The sequence below is a fragment of the Spermophilus citellus genome, assembly GCF_964194105.1.
Source record: "Spermophilus citellus genome assembly, chromosome: 2".
In the NCBI taxonomy this organism is placed as follows: Eukaryota; Metazoa; Chordata; class Mammalia; order Rodentia; family Sciuridae; genus Spermophilus; species Spermophilus citellus.
In genome coordinates this window covers 248,791,325-248,807,067 of record NC_138183.1, presented here as the reverse complement: position 1 = coordinate 248,807,067, position 15,743 = coordinate 248,791,325, and the positions used below count along the sequence as shown (strand labels likewise).

At 49.4% G+C, this 15,743-nt stretch overlaps 2 protein-coding genes across 2 annotated transcripts in view; one reads left to right on the top strand and one right to left on the bottom strand.

Annotated features, from left to right (window-relative positions):
- LOC308642447 (galectin-12-like) overlaps positions 1-15,743 on the bottom strand; it is a 170,078-nt gene that overhangs the window by 17,516 nt on the left and 136,819 nt on the right. The window lies entirely within an intron of this gene.
- Positions 3,698-13,906, top strand: LOC308641917 (phospholipase A and acyltransferase 2-like; the record flags this gene model as incomplete). The annotated part of the gene is made up of 4 exons (XM_081280489.1): positions 3,698-3,706; positions 5,849-5,957; positions 9,374-9,642; positions 13,200-13,906. 4 exons carry the CDS (start codon positions 3,698-3,700, stop codon positions 13,299-13,301), a joined length of 489 nt encoding a protein of 162 aa, XP_081136615.1. The 3' UTR covers positions 13,302-13,906.

Below are 15,743 nucleotides of genomic sequence, written 5' to 3'. Positions count from 1 at the left end.
AAACTCAGTATCCTGACTTTCAATTTTCTTCTCTGCCAAAATATGCATTTAGTTCTATCAAGTTCCTTTTCAGTCCTGATTACCTAAACCTCACATGTGTTGATAGTCTGTATTGTGATTTTTTTTTTTTGTCATTTAAAATATTTTAGTGTCCATGGAGACTTCCAATTTGACACATGGGTTATTTAGAAGCATGTGGTCCAACTGCACATTGGACAAGTATTGCACATTATTCTTATATTCTTCTGTTATTGAGTTCTAGTTTAATCCCATTTGGGGGGGAAAGTATATGTTGGATGATTTCCTGTTTTTTAATTTGTAAGGTTTATTATTATTTTTTTCTTCATCTACAACAAGAGCACATTGTGTACGTTCTTGGGCACTTGAAAGCAGTGTGTGTTCTGCTGTTGTGGGTGAAGTGATCAGTGGATGTCAGTTAGGTCCGATTACTCGGTGGTGGTGTTCAGTTCTCCTGGTCCTCGATGGTTTCCTCCCATGAACTCCATCAGTTTTGTGAGAGGAAAGTCAAGTCTCCAGCTGCAGTTGCTTATTTGCTGTTTCATTTTTCCAGATCCTTTTGACTGCACCTGTGTTGAAGCTGTGGATGCCTGCACGCTTGGGATCGCTGTGTCTTACGCATGATGATTGAACATACCAGACTGGGACAGGCACTCCTAGAGAGACCTGCCTACAAGGTTGGCTCATAGCTGAGTCTGGAAACTGGGCAGGTCAACCGTTGCCTGCACTAGTATAAACCTTGCCCTCAGTGATCACAATGACTCAGCATGTCCAAACCACCTGTATGAACAGTGAGGTTGACACTGCATGCTGCCTGCCTTCTGGGAGTCCAGAACTCAGTACAGGCCAGGCAGAGGGGAACTAGGTGACTCTCCATGGACCCAAACCATAGACTGCTACTCTTGGGATCTTCTTGGGTAGACAACCCTCCACACGTGATGTCACAACACATTGATGAAGAAGTTGAGTGATCCCACGTGAATCCTCCGGAGAGGCTCGTGGAAGCTCGCACCTGGCTTCCTCAGGACTTCTCCCCATGGGACTTTCCCTCTTGCCCATCTTGCTTTGTGTCCTTTGCCTAAATAAATCTCAGCTGAGGGAGCAATTATATGAACACAACGGGAGGAAGATGGTTGAAGTCTCTCCTTGTGGAAGTGCAGAGGTTTGGGCTCCGAGGGGTGGTGTGATGTGCTCAGGTCACTTGTGTGCAGAGGCTGAGCTGGACCCTCCCCTGCCTGTAGCCCTCATGAGTCACCCCAGGGCCCCCGCTCTGCTCCTCGTTCCCCGCCCTGTCCTCACTCTCAGCACTCCACCCATGGCACCTCAACATCACAAATCAATTCTTTTTCTTTTCCTCTTCCCTCTTCAGGTCTGATCTCATGGATGAAATCTCCCTCCCAACCCTTATTCTAGGCTCCCCAATACCAAAAGAGAAGTCATCCTAAGTCCTCCCACTGCCCCATATTTCCTCCCTCAGCCCCACGGCCCACACTGCTGCCACTTCCAATCCCAAAGTTCAGTCCCTGCAGACCCCAGGAGACTCTCCCGATTCCTTTCCTCCTCCACCTCCTGTCTACTAACTTAATCAGGGAAGTTCCCTTCCTGCTTCCACGACCCCATAGCCTCCTGCCAGCTTCCCCACCTCCTGTCCCTGCTGCCTCATACCCAGTCCCCCAGACCACATGCCCTTCCTCACCAACACTTCCTCCCTCCCTCCCCTCCCTGGGCTCTGCCCCCAGGTCCACCCAGGGCCTCGACCTCCACTCACCTCGTGCTCCCTCTGGCCTCTGCTCTTCTGCACTCCTGGGTCTCCTTGGCCCAACCCCCTCCCCATGCCCACTCCCCCTCTTCCCATTCCCATCCACACACCTTCCCACCAGGTGCCTCACTGCCCTCTGGCTCAACTGTCCCTCTCTGGGACCCAGGACCCTGAACCCATCATGCAAGGATCAGAATGGGCCACAATTCCTTGTACCTGTCTGAGCTCCCTCCAGCCTCCAGGAAAACAACTCCTGGGGGCTTGGCCTCCCTCCCTGCATCTCCAAGATCCATCTCTGGGCCTGACTTGGACTGGAGCAGAGCTAGGCCTCTGTCCACCTCCTCCTGCACCCCAGTCTGGGGCAGCCACAGCAAGGCTGAGACAGCAGGAGGGAGTTTCCTTATCATCCTCAGTTGCCCAAGGTCATGGCCAGGGCACTGTGAGCAGAAAGGAGTTGAGCCTCTGCCTCCATGAGGACACAGGGCAGGAGTTTTCCTGGGGACAGGGCAACACAACACCCACAACTTCCTTTTTCCAAATTATAAAACATGCCCTCCAGGAATTGTTCCATTTCTTATAATTATAAGAACCTGGCCTCTTCCTTTTCTAATTACCATGAAAGAGCTGGATTCAGCCCTGCTGAGAACTTCTCTAACAGAAAGTCAAGATTAGACACTTCAGGGATCACAGGGTGAGGCGAGAATCACCTTGAACTGGGATGAAAAGCTTGTGGAAGGAAGAAGAGGGACAGAGGTGTTCTCTGGGGCTTGGAGAGACCCAAACTCTCCTCACAGAGAGGCAGGCAAGGAAGAAGCTCACCAGCCAGAAGCCCAGAATGCAGGCTGAGTGTGGATGGAGTGTGAGCCAAGGCCCAGATACTCCATCTCTGGGTGCCAGCCACTTTTAACAATATCACAGACCCATCTCCTGAGAGGAGGACTTGGTGGGCACTGCCAGCTGAAGAGATGGCAGGGGAGTTGGGCGCAGGAACCACCTGAAGTGTGAGGGTCGAGGGAGAAGCAAGGGAAGGAAGAGCTGGTCCTTGCTTCCTCCCCAAGCCCCACAGTGAGGATGCTGAGCTGCCCCCAGTCCCTCCCACCCCTTGCTGTCTGGACTGTCCAGGATGTGAGGTCTCTAAGTGGGTGTCGGAAGAAACAACTTACTTGGGGCTTGGGTGGGGTAGCACACTGGTGTCAAAGAAACAGGCTCTTCACACCAGCTAGTTAGGGATTAGGTTTCCTGCTGGGCTAGAATGTACTTCTGAGCCTCTGAGCCTGGGTGAGGGGAAGCCCTTTTTACACTTCTGCCCCTGCAAGTTCTCTGGTTTTCCCAGTGTGGGGTTATGTCTGTGGTGGCTTGTTCCAGGTGGTGTGGTTGGTTTCAAAGTTGGTGTGGTTGGTTTCAAAGTTGGTGTGGTTGGTTTCAAAGTTGGTGTGGTTGGTTTCAAAGTTGGTGGAAATATTTGCCTTCTGTGGGGATGTTTATATCCTCATTGTGGGGTGTGTCTGTGTGCTCAGAGGCCCTCCCTCTTTGAAACCCTCGCCTACACCCACCAGTAGTGTGTGGCCGTTTTTCTGGGGTTTGTTTTCAGTATCAGCACTTGCTTGTTTTACTTTCTCTCCTCTCTATCTGAAACTTGGGCATTTTGGAATGTTCCCTGACCACAGATGCCACCAAATTCTCCTGAATGCACATTGAGCGCTGATATCTCACCCCTCCTGCTGATTTCCATATCTAACTGACTGTGGACCTGTGCCCTGTACTTGTTGGAGGATTAAAATTTTTATGTGAACTTTGACCTATGTTTTCCCCTATTGGAAGGCTTGGGTAGGTGGAGTTAAGAAAAAAAAAACAAACTCAAAGCTAAATAAAAGAAGCTGGACATCCGGCCAGCAACACACAACACTTCTGGACAGAACGATGAGTTGGGTGAGTCCCCAGAAAGGGTGACAGTCTGTTAGCGTGAATATGTGTGCTGTCCTTGTTGGCTCCAGCTCAGGTGTAGAGGGGATAGGGATTGGGGTGGGGGGCAGGAGGGCTGCAGGTCTGGGGCTCTCACACAGCAGGAAAGGAACCATGGTTTGGGTCCAGGAGCCCAGAGGCTTCCCTGCCTCAGCTGCTGTGTGGGGTTTGGTCTCCTGAGTGCTGGCTGCCTCCTGGCACCTCGCTGAAGGCTTGGCTTTTCCCAAACCAGGTTTCAGGAAACAGGTTGTAAAGGAGGAAACAGGGAGTGAGATTCCAGTTAAGTCAGAGTGGGGAGTGCCCACAGGCTGAGAAGGATTTAAATTCCAAACCTTTTGTTCTGTTTTTTATTTTAATTAATTCCACAATCATATGTGAATGTATTTGCCTTGTTTAAAAAACCAAAAGCAGAAAATCAAAGGGAGACCAACAGAAAAAAGGGACGAAGGTGTGGGAGGAGGGGAGTGAGGGGGAGAGGTTAGGGAGTGATATCGGCCAAAATATATTGCAATATTGGGTGCACGTGTGTATAGGCAACAAAATGCTCATCATTATGTACAAGTGTCGTGCACCAGTAAGAAGATGTGGAAAGAGAATTTAAGAAGGAAGGAAGGAAGGAAGGAAGGAAGGAAGGAATCCAAAGCAAAGTCGAACCATGAGCAAGAAGGACGGCAGCCCTTCTCCCAGGCTCCCTGCTTCCCCTCAAGCAGCTTGGGGTGTGCTCTGCCACATATGTTTCTGTGCATTTGCACATGTATACAGCCACCTTATAAGTATCTGTTTGTAGCTTTAGGTTTTGTTGTAGTTTTTAATTGGGTTCCCTGAGGACGGTTCATCTAAGACTTTATTCTATCTTTCCTTTCACTTAGATGTGTTTACTAGAACCACTGTGGTGTGCTTCAATACATGTGTGGGTTTTTTCTTCTTTTTTTTCAGTACTAGGGATTGAAAGCAGGACCTTGTGCAAGCTAGGCAAGCGCTCTACCACTGAGCTATATCCCCAGACCTTTTAAAATCTTCAACATGAGACCACATATCCCTAGATTACCAGGCTAGCCACAGACTTGTGATGCTCCTGTCCCAGCCTCCAAAGTCACTGGGACTAGAGCCATGCCTGACCACTGCCAGCAGTTATTACCTTTCTGATGCTAAAATCAGCCCACCTTGGGTCAAGCTGACTCCTGATCCTTGCTGCCAAGGACTTGAACTCCCAGGAGATCTCCCACCACCTGCAGGCAGCTGCACCCTCACTTCTCTCTGCAGCAGCTCAGCTCCCTGCAGGGCGCACTGGGCCCAGAGGCCGGGCTCAGCTGAGTTTGGGGAGGGCAGCTGGTTGCCTCAGAGTGTCCCAGAAATGCAACTTGCTCATGTGAGCTTCAGAAGAGAACCCCTCCCCCTCTGACTCCCACCACATCCTGTCTTTATTTTCTTGATTTTGGCCTGGAGCCCATATTTGAACTTCCCCCAGCTTGTCTGGAACCTTCTGGGATTGTTCAGGCATAAATGTTGGAAACCCTGAGATCTCGGTTTCCATCTGGCTCTTCTGCTCTCTAGGAAGGTTCCCTAACTGTGCTGAGACCCATTCTCCTCATCTATCCAGGAGGGTGGTGGTAGTTATTGCTCGAAGGACGATGAACAGTGGGGGTCAAGTGTTCTGCAGTGTTTGGCAGGTTGGGCTCTGTACGTGGGTGCTCTGTAACTCACAATGATCACTGAGGCCCAGGCACATGGTTGGTGGCCCTTAACAAGGTGAGTTTGACATCTTTGGGAATCATATCGACATTTGCTGCTACAAACATTCTCTGTGCATAAAATGTGCTCTCTGCAGCTGGTGCACATCACCGCCCCACACTCCTGTGCTGCCATCTTCCCTCAATGTCACCCTTCCCATCTCCTTGTCCTGGAGCACCTTTCCAGGCTCACAAACGTAATGTAACCGGAGAGGGGAGGCTTCCCACCAGTGAAAGGAGAGGTGTCTCTTCTTTGATTTTTACAGGTGATGAACAGAGGGATTCTGTAGGCTAGAGCTGGGGCTTCCTGCAGGTCAGCTTCTACAACATTCCATAAAAGGCCCCCTCCCCCCAATCTGTGTGTGTTTTTCTGTTACAGAACAGAAGACAACCAAAACTTGGAGACCTAATTGAAATTTCTCGCTTTGGCTATGAGCACTGGGCCATCTATGTGGGAAATGGCTATGTGGTCCATCTGGCTCCACCAAGTAAGCCTGGTTTCTCTATTGAACACAAGGGCTGAGATCAATAGTATGTACACAGGGAGGGGAGGGGGGATAGTAGGGGATAGGAAAGGTAGCAGAATACAACAATTACTAATAGGGCATTATGTAAAATTGTGGATGTGTAACCGACGTGATTCTGCAATCTGCATTTGGGGTAAAATTGGGGGTTCATAACCCACTTCAATCTAATGTATGAAATATGATATGTCAAGAGCTTTGTAATGTTGTGAACAACCAATAAAAAAAAAGAATAAAATTAAAAAAAAAAAAGAGTATGTACACAGCCACAGTTATGTGCTGGTCTTCACACTGGCTGGCACAGTAGGTGCTCAATCAGCATTTACTAAGTGAATCATGCTCTTTCCCTCTGGCCTATATTTCCTGATATTTCTCCTTATCAGTGAGTTCAGGGAGAGAACAATGACCTGTTTCCATTTTAGAGTGGGTTTCAGTCTCAGTTGGTCACCTTTGGTTGATGAGCATCCCTCCAAGGTCCAATACCCTGTGTCTATGGAGTTCTGCAAGGTCAAACAACACAGCGGAAGGAATTAATGCTTCCAAGAGTTTATACCTGGCTGCAGAGAACAATGGACAGGTGTGGGCCTCCAACCTCCCTAGTACCAGCCTGGAATCCCGACTCTTGGGCCTCCTTTGTGACTTTAGCTTCTCCTCAGAAGAGCAGGGATAGGAATTCCTGTCTCCCAGGCCGTGAGGGAGAGAAATGAAGGAGGGCAGGGAGAGCCTGTGCAGGGCCTGGCCAGGTGTGGGGCCTCCTCCCTCTCTGGCCCAGCATCATGGCTTTAAGGGACACGTGGACATGCTGGAAACCCCACTCACCTGCACACAGAGGAACACTGTCCAGTCCTTCAAGTCACTAGTAGAGCTGGTGTGGACACGCACCTGTGTGCACATAGGAAGTCAGTCAAGTGAGAGACATTGAGACCTTCTGTGGCACCTACAGCAGCTCACAAACTCAGAGACTTTGAATAGAAAAATGGCAAAGAGCTCAGCTCACAGCAGTGCTCACACTCAGTTATTGAAGCGTCATTGAGGGAGTGCATTTGTCCCTGAGCCTGGCCACTAGGAACCTGCCCCCCTTAGGCTGTGCTACTGCGGGTGCTCCCTGGTTGGTGTCTAACCCCTGGGACAGCAGCAAGGTCCTGCTCACAGCAGGAGAGGGAGGTCTGTCTGGGCTAGAGCTGGCTCTGGGGAAATCAGGGAAGTGTCCAGTTAGGGCTGCATGAGGTGGGCCCTTTGTTCTTGTTGGTTTGTTTGGTTTGGATGAAGCCCTGGGGATTGAACCCAGGGTGCTCTAACCTTGAGCTACACACCAGCCCTTTTAAAATTTTATTTTGAGTCAGGGTCTCACTGTGTTGTTTGGGTTGGCCTTAGAATGGCATCCTCATGCCTCAGCCTCCTGAGTGTCTGGGATTAGAGGCAGGTGTCCCACACCATGCCTGACTACGGGGTTTTGGTCTACATTCAGTCTGTGGCGTCCTCTCTATTTCTGTTTAACAATCCCCTCTGTTGGTCAGTCTCTCAGTTGGACCAGCAATGGGACTAATCCCCAAGATTACTCTTTGTCTTCTGATGTTTGTCCTTCAGGGGACCCCATAGATGGTAAACCAGGACTCAGCAGATCCTTCACATGGTTTTTGTGAATACAGTTTTGGTGGCTTAGTTCTCATAGAAGTCATCGGAAGAGCATGTGGTTGCTGACAAAGTTCATGTCTCTTGAGGATACGCCACATGTAGGGAGTGTTGTTATTGCAACAAGGTGAGAATAATACCAAGGACCTGGAGAACATTCCAGAGCCAGGTGTTCAGGAGCCCAGAGTTAACCAATTGATTTGGGAGGTGGGTCCACTGATCACATCTCCTTGGTCACATGAGGTACCGGGATCCATCCTTTAGATCTTTAAGATTCTGGGCGACAACCCTGAGTTTATTATCTTAGAAGCAGCATTTTGCCTAATAAGTGCTTTGGTTCCTTCCATTGAGCAGTTAGTCAAGGACCCTTTTGTTATGGAGTATTGAAGCTAAACTGCTTATGTCAGGCTGCTTTCCTTGAAGAGAATTTAATGTATCGTGAGAATTTGTTTCAGGCCTTGTAGAAATGTAGGTCATGGATTTTTCTAATTTAGAGACTCCCTGAGAGCACAAGAGCTGGGGTTCCAGACTGGTTCTGGGAGTGCTCACAGGGTTTGCTAAAAAAACCCCAACATACAAAGTTTCTCTTCATAATCAGCTTTGGAAGTTCTTGAAACATTCACTTATGGAGGAATATTTCATGCATAATGATCTCAAGGTGAGAATTTGTTTGGCATTTCTAAATTTGTATGTTGTTATTGGGGGTGAGAAATATTCCAGGCTGCAGCATCCAGATCCCTTGGATTGGAAATATTTGTATATCTTATTACCACAAATAATGAATAATCCAACATGAAAGAGACACACAGAGAGAGAAGGAGAGAGCAAGAGAGAGTGCATTTCCAGGTGGATCCCATTACCCACCACCAAGTGTATTCGGAATATCGTGATTATTCTTGGCATCTTGGCATTGGCACGATGTCAGTTTGAACAGCAGTGCGTTAAACCAGGGTAAAAGCATAATACATTTTTATAATCTTTATAAAAATGTTCCACGAATTCTATACCCCAACAAAATATGATTAATTCCTTCTCCTGACATGCCCTGAGTATTGGTCTGTACCGTGTGCACACCTGCCCTCTGCCTCATATAATGCTACTACAGAAACACTCCAGGGCTGGGGATGTGGCTCAAGCGGTAGCGCGCTCGCCCCGCGTGTGTGCGGCCCGGGTTTGATCCTCAGCACCACATACCAACAAAGATGTTGTGTCCGCCAAGAACTAAAAAATAAATATTAAAAATTCTCTCTCTCTCTCTCTCCTCTCTCAATCTCTCTTTAAAAAAAAAAAAAACACTCCATGTACTCACAGAGATTCTATTGATTTCAACTATGGTTTCAGCGAGTTTCTTAGTAGCATATTTGAAGGTATCATTTTCATTTTCTAATTTTAGTTCTGAATCATTCAACACTGGACTCCAGAACCTCCCATGTGAATCATATGAAAGGAATTAATGATAGAGCAAATCCAGGAAATGCCTGAGTCAGGCCCCAGGACACTAAGATTTCCCAGGTAGAGGGGCGGGCAGTGAAAACCATTGCAGCCGTCCTGAGCCACCCCTGGGTGGAGGGCTGCTTACAGCACTGCTCCAGCTGGGAATGAGCGCTGGGGAGGACGCTGTCCAGGGGAGGAGGACAAAACTTTCTGGAAACCACTTACTCTCCCAATTTGGCCCTGAGGCTCTCTGGCTCGGGGCCAGCTCTGAGCCACTGTGGCCCTGCCCAGGCCTGAGTCCACTGTTTCCACAGGTGAAGTGGCAGGAGCTGGTGTGAGCAGCATCATGTCCATCGTGGCTGAAAGAGCCATAGTGAAGAAGGAGCTGCTGTCCGTGGTGGCCGGAGGAGACAAGTACCGGGTCAATAACAAGCATGATGACAAGTATGACCCACTGCCACCCAACAAAATTGTCCAGCAGGCAGAGAAAATGGTGGGGAAGGAAGTCCCCTATTCATTGACAAGTGACAACTGTGAGCACTTTGTGAACGCGCTGCGCTATGGAGTTTCCCGCAGTGACCAGGTGTGTCCTCAGCCTGTGTCCCCTTCCCTGCGATCAGATCATTCCCAAGTAATAAGGGGTGGACACCTGCTGAGGGCTGGCAGTGCAACCTGAGTTGGAGATTGCCCGGGAGTGGGGGTCAGGGAAGCTGGCAGAGTGAGCAGTGGGGTCCACGAGAAGGGGACCCTGGTCATGTTGTGTCCATTTTTTTCTGCACAAGGTCAACAGGAAACACTTCAGCTTTCTTGGGCCAGCTGGTTCCTCTCCTTACTCTGCCAGGGTCACTCTGTAGCCTGAGAGTAACCATTGACTCTGTGTAAACCAACAGGCAAAGCTGTGTTCCAAAAATCTTGATTTCTTTTCATTTATTTATTTTTGTAGAAACATATGGCAGCTAGATTTAAACAGTGGGTCAAGGCTTGGTTTAGCAAGTCTTGGTTTAAAAGGACTTGAAGTGCTGGGGCTGTAAGTCAATGGTAGAGCACTTGCCTAGAGTTTATGAGACCCTGAGATCAATTCCCAGCACCATACACACACACAAAAAAAAACGTAGACAAATTATGTTATACATTTTTAGTTGAAAATCAAACATTTCAAAAATTATGAATATGAAAAATTTGTGAAGGATGGATTTTTTTTTTTTTGCAATTTCCACCCCTGATTTCAGTACAGATTTTCTTGAAAACCTTGGTATTGCAAAATTAGCTTATTTAAAGCTTTAACGAATGAAAAATGTCTTTGAGATAATTTAAGTAGTCAAGCCAGGTGTTATGGTAAAACTGTCAGTCAAATCAGATCACTTTTTTAGTCAAAAACTGACAATTTGCCAGGCACATTAGTGTGCACCTTTAATCCCAGAAGCTCAGGAAGATGAGGCAGGAGGATTACAAGTTCAAAGTCAGTAACTTAGTGAGTACCTAAGCAACTTAGTGAGATGCTGTCTCTAAATAAAATATAAAAAAGAGCTGGGGATGTGGCTTAGTGGTTAAGTGCCTCCGGATTCAATCCCTAGTACCAAAAACAAAAACAAAGAAACAAACAAAAATACGCTGACAATTTTTCAGTTGAATTGAAGGTGTTAATGCTCACGGCCATGATGCCACCTCACTTTAGAATTCTAGTCTCAGTGGGAGGTGGACCTGGCAGAAGGCCTCCCTCCACACGCTGCTTTGCTTCTGGAGGCCTCTTGTTGGGGAGCTCTGTGTTCTGAAATTTTCCCCCTTGGTGTCCAGGGATGTTTGAACCTTGGCCTGTGCCCCACAATTCAGGAGGGCAGGGGTTGGCTCTTTTTTGGTAAGGTAGGAGAAAGGCTGAGGTAAGGAAGGGAGGGGGCAGGGAAAATCCATCCCTTCTGGAAGAGAGGGCCCCAGGCTGGAGCCCAGGCTGGTAACTGAGAACTGCCGGTCAGCTCTGAGCACTGGGGGGAGACCTGCTTTGTTGCTGTGACCTTGCTGAATGGGTCCCCCTCCTGTTAGCCGGGGAGGGTTGATGTGTGTCTGGCCTAGGGGTGGTTGCTCAAGGGTATGGTGTGGTGGGTAGGATCAGTTTTACCTCTGGGTGTTTTAGGGGCGGTTGGCTCTCTGCTGTGCTTCTGAGGGTTCAACTCAAGCAAGCCTGGGGTACTCGGTAGTGGCTGTGCCATTTAGTTTCTCCCTGGCCTGGGGTCCCTCTTTGGGAACCTCTTCTGCAGGTATCTCAATGACTCGCCTGTCTTCTCCCTCTCACTCCTTCCTTCCCTTCTGCCCTGTCTCCATAGGAAGCTCCTCCTCTGCCTGTCTCCAACTCACTTTCTCCTTCTCTGTACACAGTGTGCTGTGAGCCCTGCAGAACTCTGGGCCCCTAGTGACTCTGCCCACACTTTGCACTGATAGACCACTAAAGTATAGCATGGCCCCTGGAACATGAAGCTCTGTCCCTAGAAAGTTCCCAATCCCCCTTCATATGACTGCTTGAGAAATTTCACCTGTCAAGAGAATGTGCTATTTTTTTTCCCCCAAACAACAGTAGATGATAGACCCAAGACTTCTCTGTCTTAGTGCATTTACTAAAATGGGCTTATAATTATGCATCCTTCCTCTGACTCTGTGAGACTCAGATTGATAGACAGGAAGATCACATAAACATAGATAGAGACCTTATTATTCAGAAGTGTCTTTCTCCAAGGTCTGAGAGGGATGCCTTTGGAATGTACTCATCAGAAAACAGGGCCTCCTGCCGTCTCCACAGGACGGTACAATCCTAACCCATTAGTTGCAGGGAGCACACTCAGCCGGCCTCACTGCATTTACAGGGACCTCCCTTCATCATTTTTCACTTGACTCTAGCGACCCCCATTTGCCCACCCCTGCTCCTTCATCTCCCTTTGAAACACCTGTCACCTTTGCACCATATACAACAGAGCCCTGCTCACTGCCAGTGGTGACTGAATGAAGTCTGAGGTCACTGCTTTGTCTGAGGTCCAGCTTCATTTCTCCTTAGCATCTGGAGGTGATCGAGTGTCTGTGGTAAGATGGTGCACTGTTGCCCTTTCTCTTCCCCTGCCTGCACATGGTGCACTCCCCAGAAATCTCTTCTCGCATCACTGATTTTAGTTTCCTTCCCTGGGTGTGAAAGGCATAAGCAGAGCTGAGCCTGGTCACTTGCCTGCTGTGCGGTTTGAGTGAGGTCTTTCCACTGGCCACCTCAGTCGTCTCCAGCTGGAAGGTAGGGATTAGAATGCCAGCCTCACGGGGTTGTTGAGGGAGGTAAGAAAATTATAGCAATTGGACAATGACCAGCACAGGACAGTGAACTGGAAACAGCCATTCTTATGGTGTTTGTGGCCCCCTCTGCCTGAGTTCCACCTGTGTGCAAGATGGCCCCGGTGTGCAAGATGGCCCACGGTGGTTGGCCATGTCAGTCATTTCACACCACCTGTGCCGAAGCAGCAACCATCAAGGTCCCCCTCATGTCCCCACTCTGTCCTTCAGCAGGACCCCTTCCCTCTCACACACAAGCAAGGCCTCTCACTGCACAAAAGCCTGTCCTCAGCGCTGCTCCCAGTCCACCATTTGTTCAGCAGCGAAGTCACCAGGGTCCACCTGTGCCAGGCAGTGGGCTGAGCACCAGGGACACCAAGAACACCTAGGTGAGTCCCTGTTCTCAAGCCCTGGGCAGTGGAAGTTCACAGGAGTCATTCCCCAACTTGGCACCTGCTTCAAGGCTCCCTATCAGCCACCCCTGACCTAGAACATCTGAACCCTGCCACTCTGTCCTTCCCACAGCCACCCCATGGGTTTATCATGCTTTAAACACCTAGAGGCTGCACCTCTCTTTCCTCCATTGAGACTCCCTTTTCATAATGAGACTCAGTCCTGCATTCATTCCTTCCTGACAGGGACCTCCTGTCCTCTTTCCTGGGTGGCCTGACCTCTTGGAATCCCCCCTCCCTGCCAATAGTTGTTTCCTCTGTGATGTGGTGACCAGGACAGGGAGCATGTTCCTTGTCCAAGGAACCTGCAGCCCAGGAAAGAGGTTCCTTGGACAAGGATCTCTGCTCAGACTCCTGATGTGACCCCGCCCCCTGTCTTCTGTTGCAGGTGACTGACACACTCACTGCGATTGGTACTGCAACAGTTTTCCTGGGTGTTCTTGGCCTCATTGGGATGGCGGTCGCCAGAAGCAAGCGTGAAAAGCAGTAAATGCAAGGCTTTATCTTGGCGGCACCAGTTACCTTGGGGGAGTTTGATCAAGCCGGTGGGAATGATTTGGTTTACAGATTTCACTCTTTTGTAATCATGAACACTTGGTTTAGTGGAGCTCAATCAAAGCATAGGAAGCTGTTATCTGAAGGAAATGCTGGCTGCATGGCATCAATTCTATTAAAGAGCTGATTGCACAATGTCATGGCCTCAAGGTGTGTGTTCCCACCCACCCCAAATTCATATGTTGATGCCCTAGCTCCCAATGTGGTGGGGGGTGGGGGGGCCACTAGGTTTAGAGAAGGTGGTGAGGGTAGGGCCTCTATAGCGGGGTTAGTGTCCTTCTATGAAGAGAGACTGAGAAACTGATATGACTCTATTTTTGAAAATAAATAAATAACAGCAGCTTCTACCTCAAGGCCTGTCCTAAGGAAGGGGACGTGACCCTTGTCCTTGGAAAACCCCACAGAGCCTTTCTAGGTACATACCCACCTTGCTGAGTTGTTTGTAAATAACAGGAGAGATCTAAGGCACCAGGGGTCCCTGACTCAGTTAGGCTAGATGAGGACCCATAGCAACCCCCCTAGCAACCTCCAATCAGCATGAGACAGGGAAAATACCTGGGATGCCAGAAGACCCCCCAGTAGTTTATGGTGGTAGATAACATGTTGGGAAACCCTGTAGTTTAGCATGTACACCCCTCATGGCTTAAACCCATCAGTTCGAAGGAACCTCCCTCTTGTACTAACCAATCACCCCTACCCAACTAGTTCCCACCAGTGAATGTGCTAATCCATGTTAAGAGTTGTTGTTTGACTTTCCTGTGGTATGGAACGATTTGCTCTATGATGTTGTGACACATAGAGTACCCCCCAAAACCTATAAATCTCACTGAACAAAGGGTCAGGACTCACTCCCTGGGACCACTGCGTCAGGAACCGTTGTGAGTCCAGGCTCGAGCTTGCAATAAAGACTCTTGTGTGATTGCATCGGATTCGGCTCCTGGAGGTCTGTTGGGATCCCACGAATCTGGCATTACAAGACCAGAGCTCTCTTTCTCTCCCTCTGCCATGTGCAGCCCTAGTGAGAAGGGGCCAACTGCCTGCGAGGAAGAAGGTGTCTAGACACCATGTCTGCAGCACCTTGATCTTGGATTTCTCAGGTGCTGTGGCTTCAATTTAGTCTGTTCCTTCCAAGCCCATGTTCTGTTGAGGACATATGACAAGGTGGGACCAGGGCTGGTGGGCACTGGTCCTGCCGGCAGGCGGCAGGCATGAGAAGTTACCAGGAAAGGCGGCTGGTGGCTGTGTGCTCAGCTAGGGTGGCTCTTCCTGCGCTGTCCTGGCGCGTCCTCCTGTGGAGTGGCTGCTGGGAGAGGCTGTGCTCCAGCCCTGCGCGCTCCCTCCACTGCAGAGCCCGCTTGCTGGCCCGTCTGAGCGTTGGGCTGAGAAGCTATGAGTGGGGACTGGGGGCTATTTCGTCCCCTCGGACTCCACAGCTCCCAGTGAAGAGGCTGGGAGAGGCTGTGGAGCCGTGGTCGCTGCTTTAGGACGCCGCCACCTTCCAGGCGTTTAGGTCACCCGTGTCCTCACAAGCCCTCCTTTTCTGCATGCTTCCCGAGTCCTCTGGCCTAAGAGCGCCCAGGGGAGGAGTTGGCCTTGGAGAGAAGGACCCATCTCTAGGGACCATGTGGAGAGAGGCTGCGCTGCTCCTCCCAAGGGCAAAGACCTACCTCCTGCTTTTCTAGCTGCCTGCAGTCGGGGTCTCCGGAGTGGGGAAGTCCTGCGTCCTTTTTTCCTTTTTCTGGGATGACTTCTTACCACCTTTATGGCCGTTGAATCACAAGGTAAGAAGGTCAAGCAGCAGAGGGGATGCAGCAGGTCAGGAGGAGTATGTGTCATCGCCAATGGTAGAAGTTTTGGAAACATCAGGAGGTGGCTAGGAAACATAGATGGCAGGCCAGTGAAGACGCGGGCAGAATGTTGCTAGGAAACAAATTGTGAGAAATAGAGTCTGATGTCCCTTTTCAGAATATAGTATTTAGCCTTAATTGGGATGTCAGATCCAGTGATAGTCATTTTAACTATCGTCCTTCCTTGGGCCCGCCCCATTTTTAAAATGAGACAATCACCTCGTCTGTAACCCGGGGCTCCTCCTATCAGATCAAGGGGGCGGTGCTTGCTGCGTTGGGGATTAAAAACCCGCCGACTGCCTGCGCAGTGTGCTCCTTGGCCCGCCAGGTTTGGAAGCGCACGGTTCTGCAGACTAATAGTTGGACTTGAGGAGCTACTGCCCAGCGCACTCGTTTGATTCCTTGCTCCTGGGTATTTCTAATAAAGGGTGCTGAGAAAGATAAAAGAGTTGTACTTAAAGGAGTACAGATGGCAAAGGAGCCTGGTATTAGATTTTTTTTGAGACTATTAGAAACGCAAATATAAATAT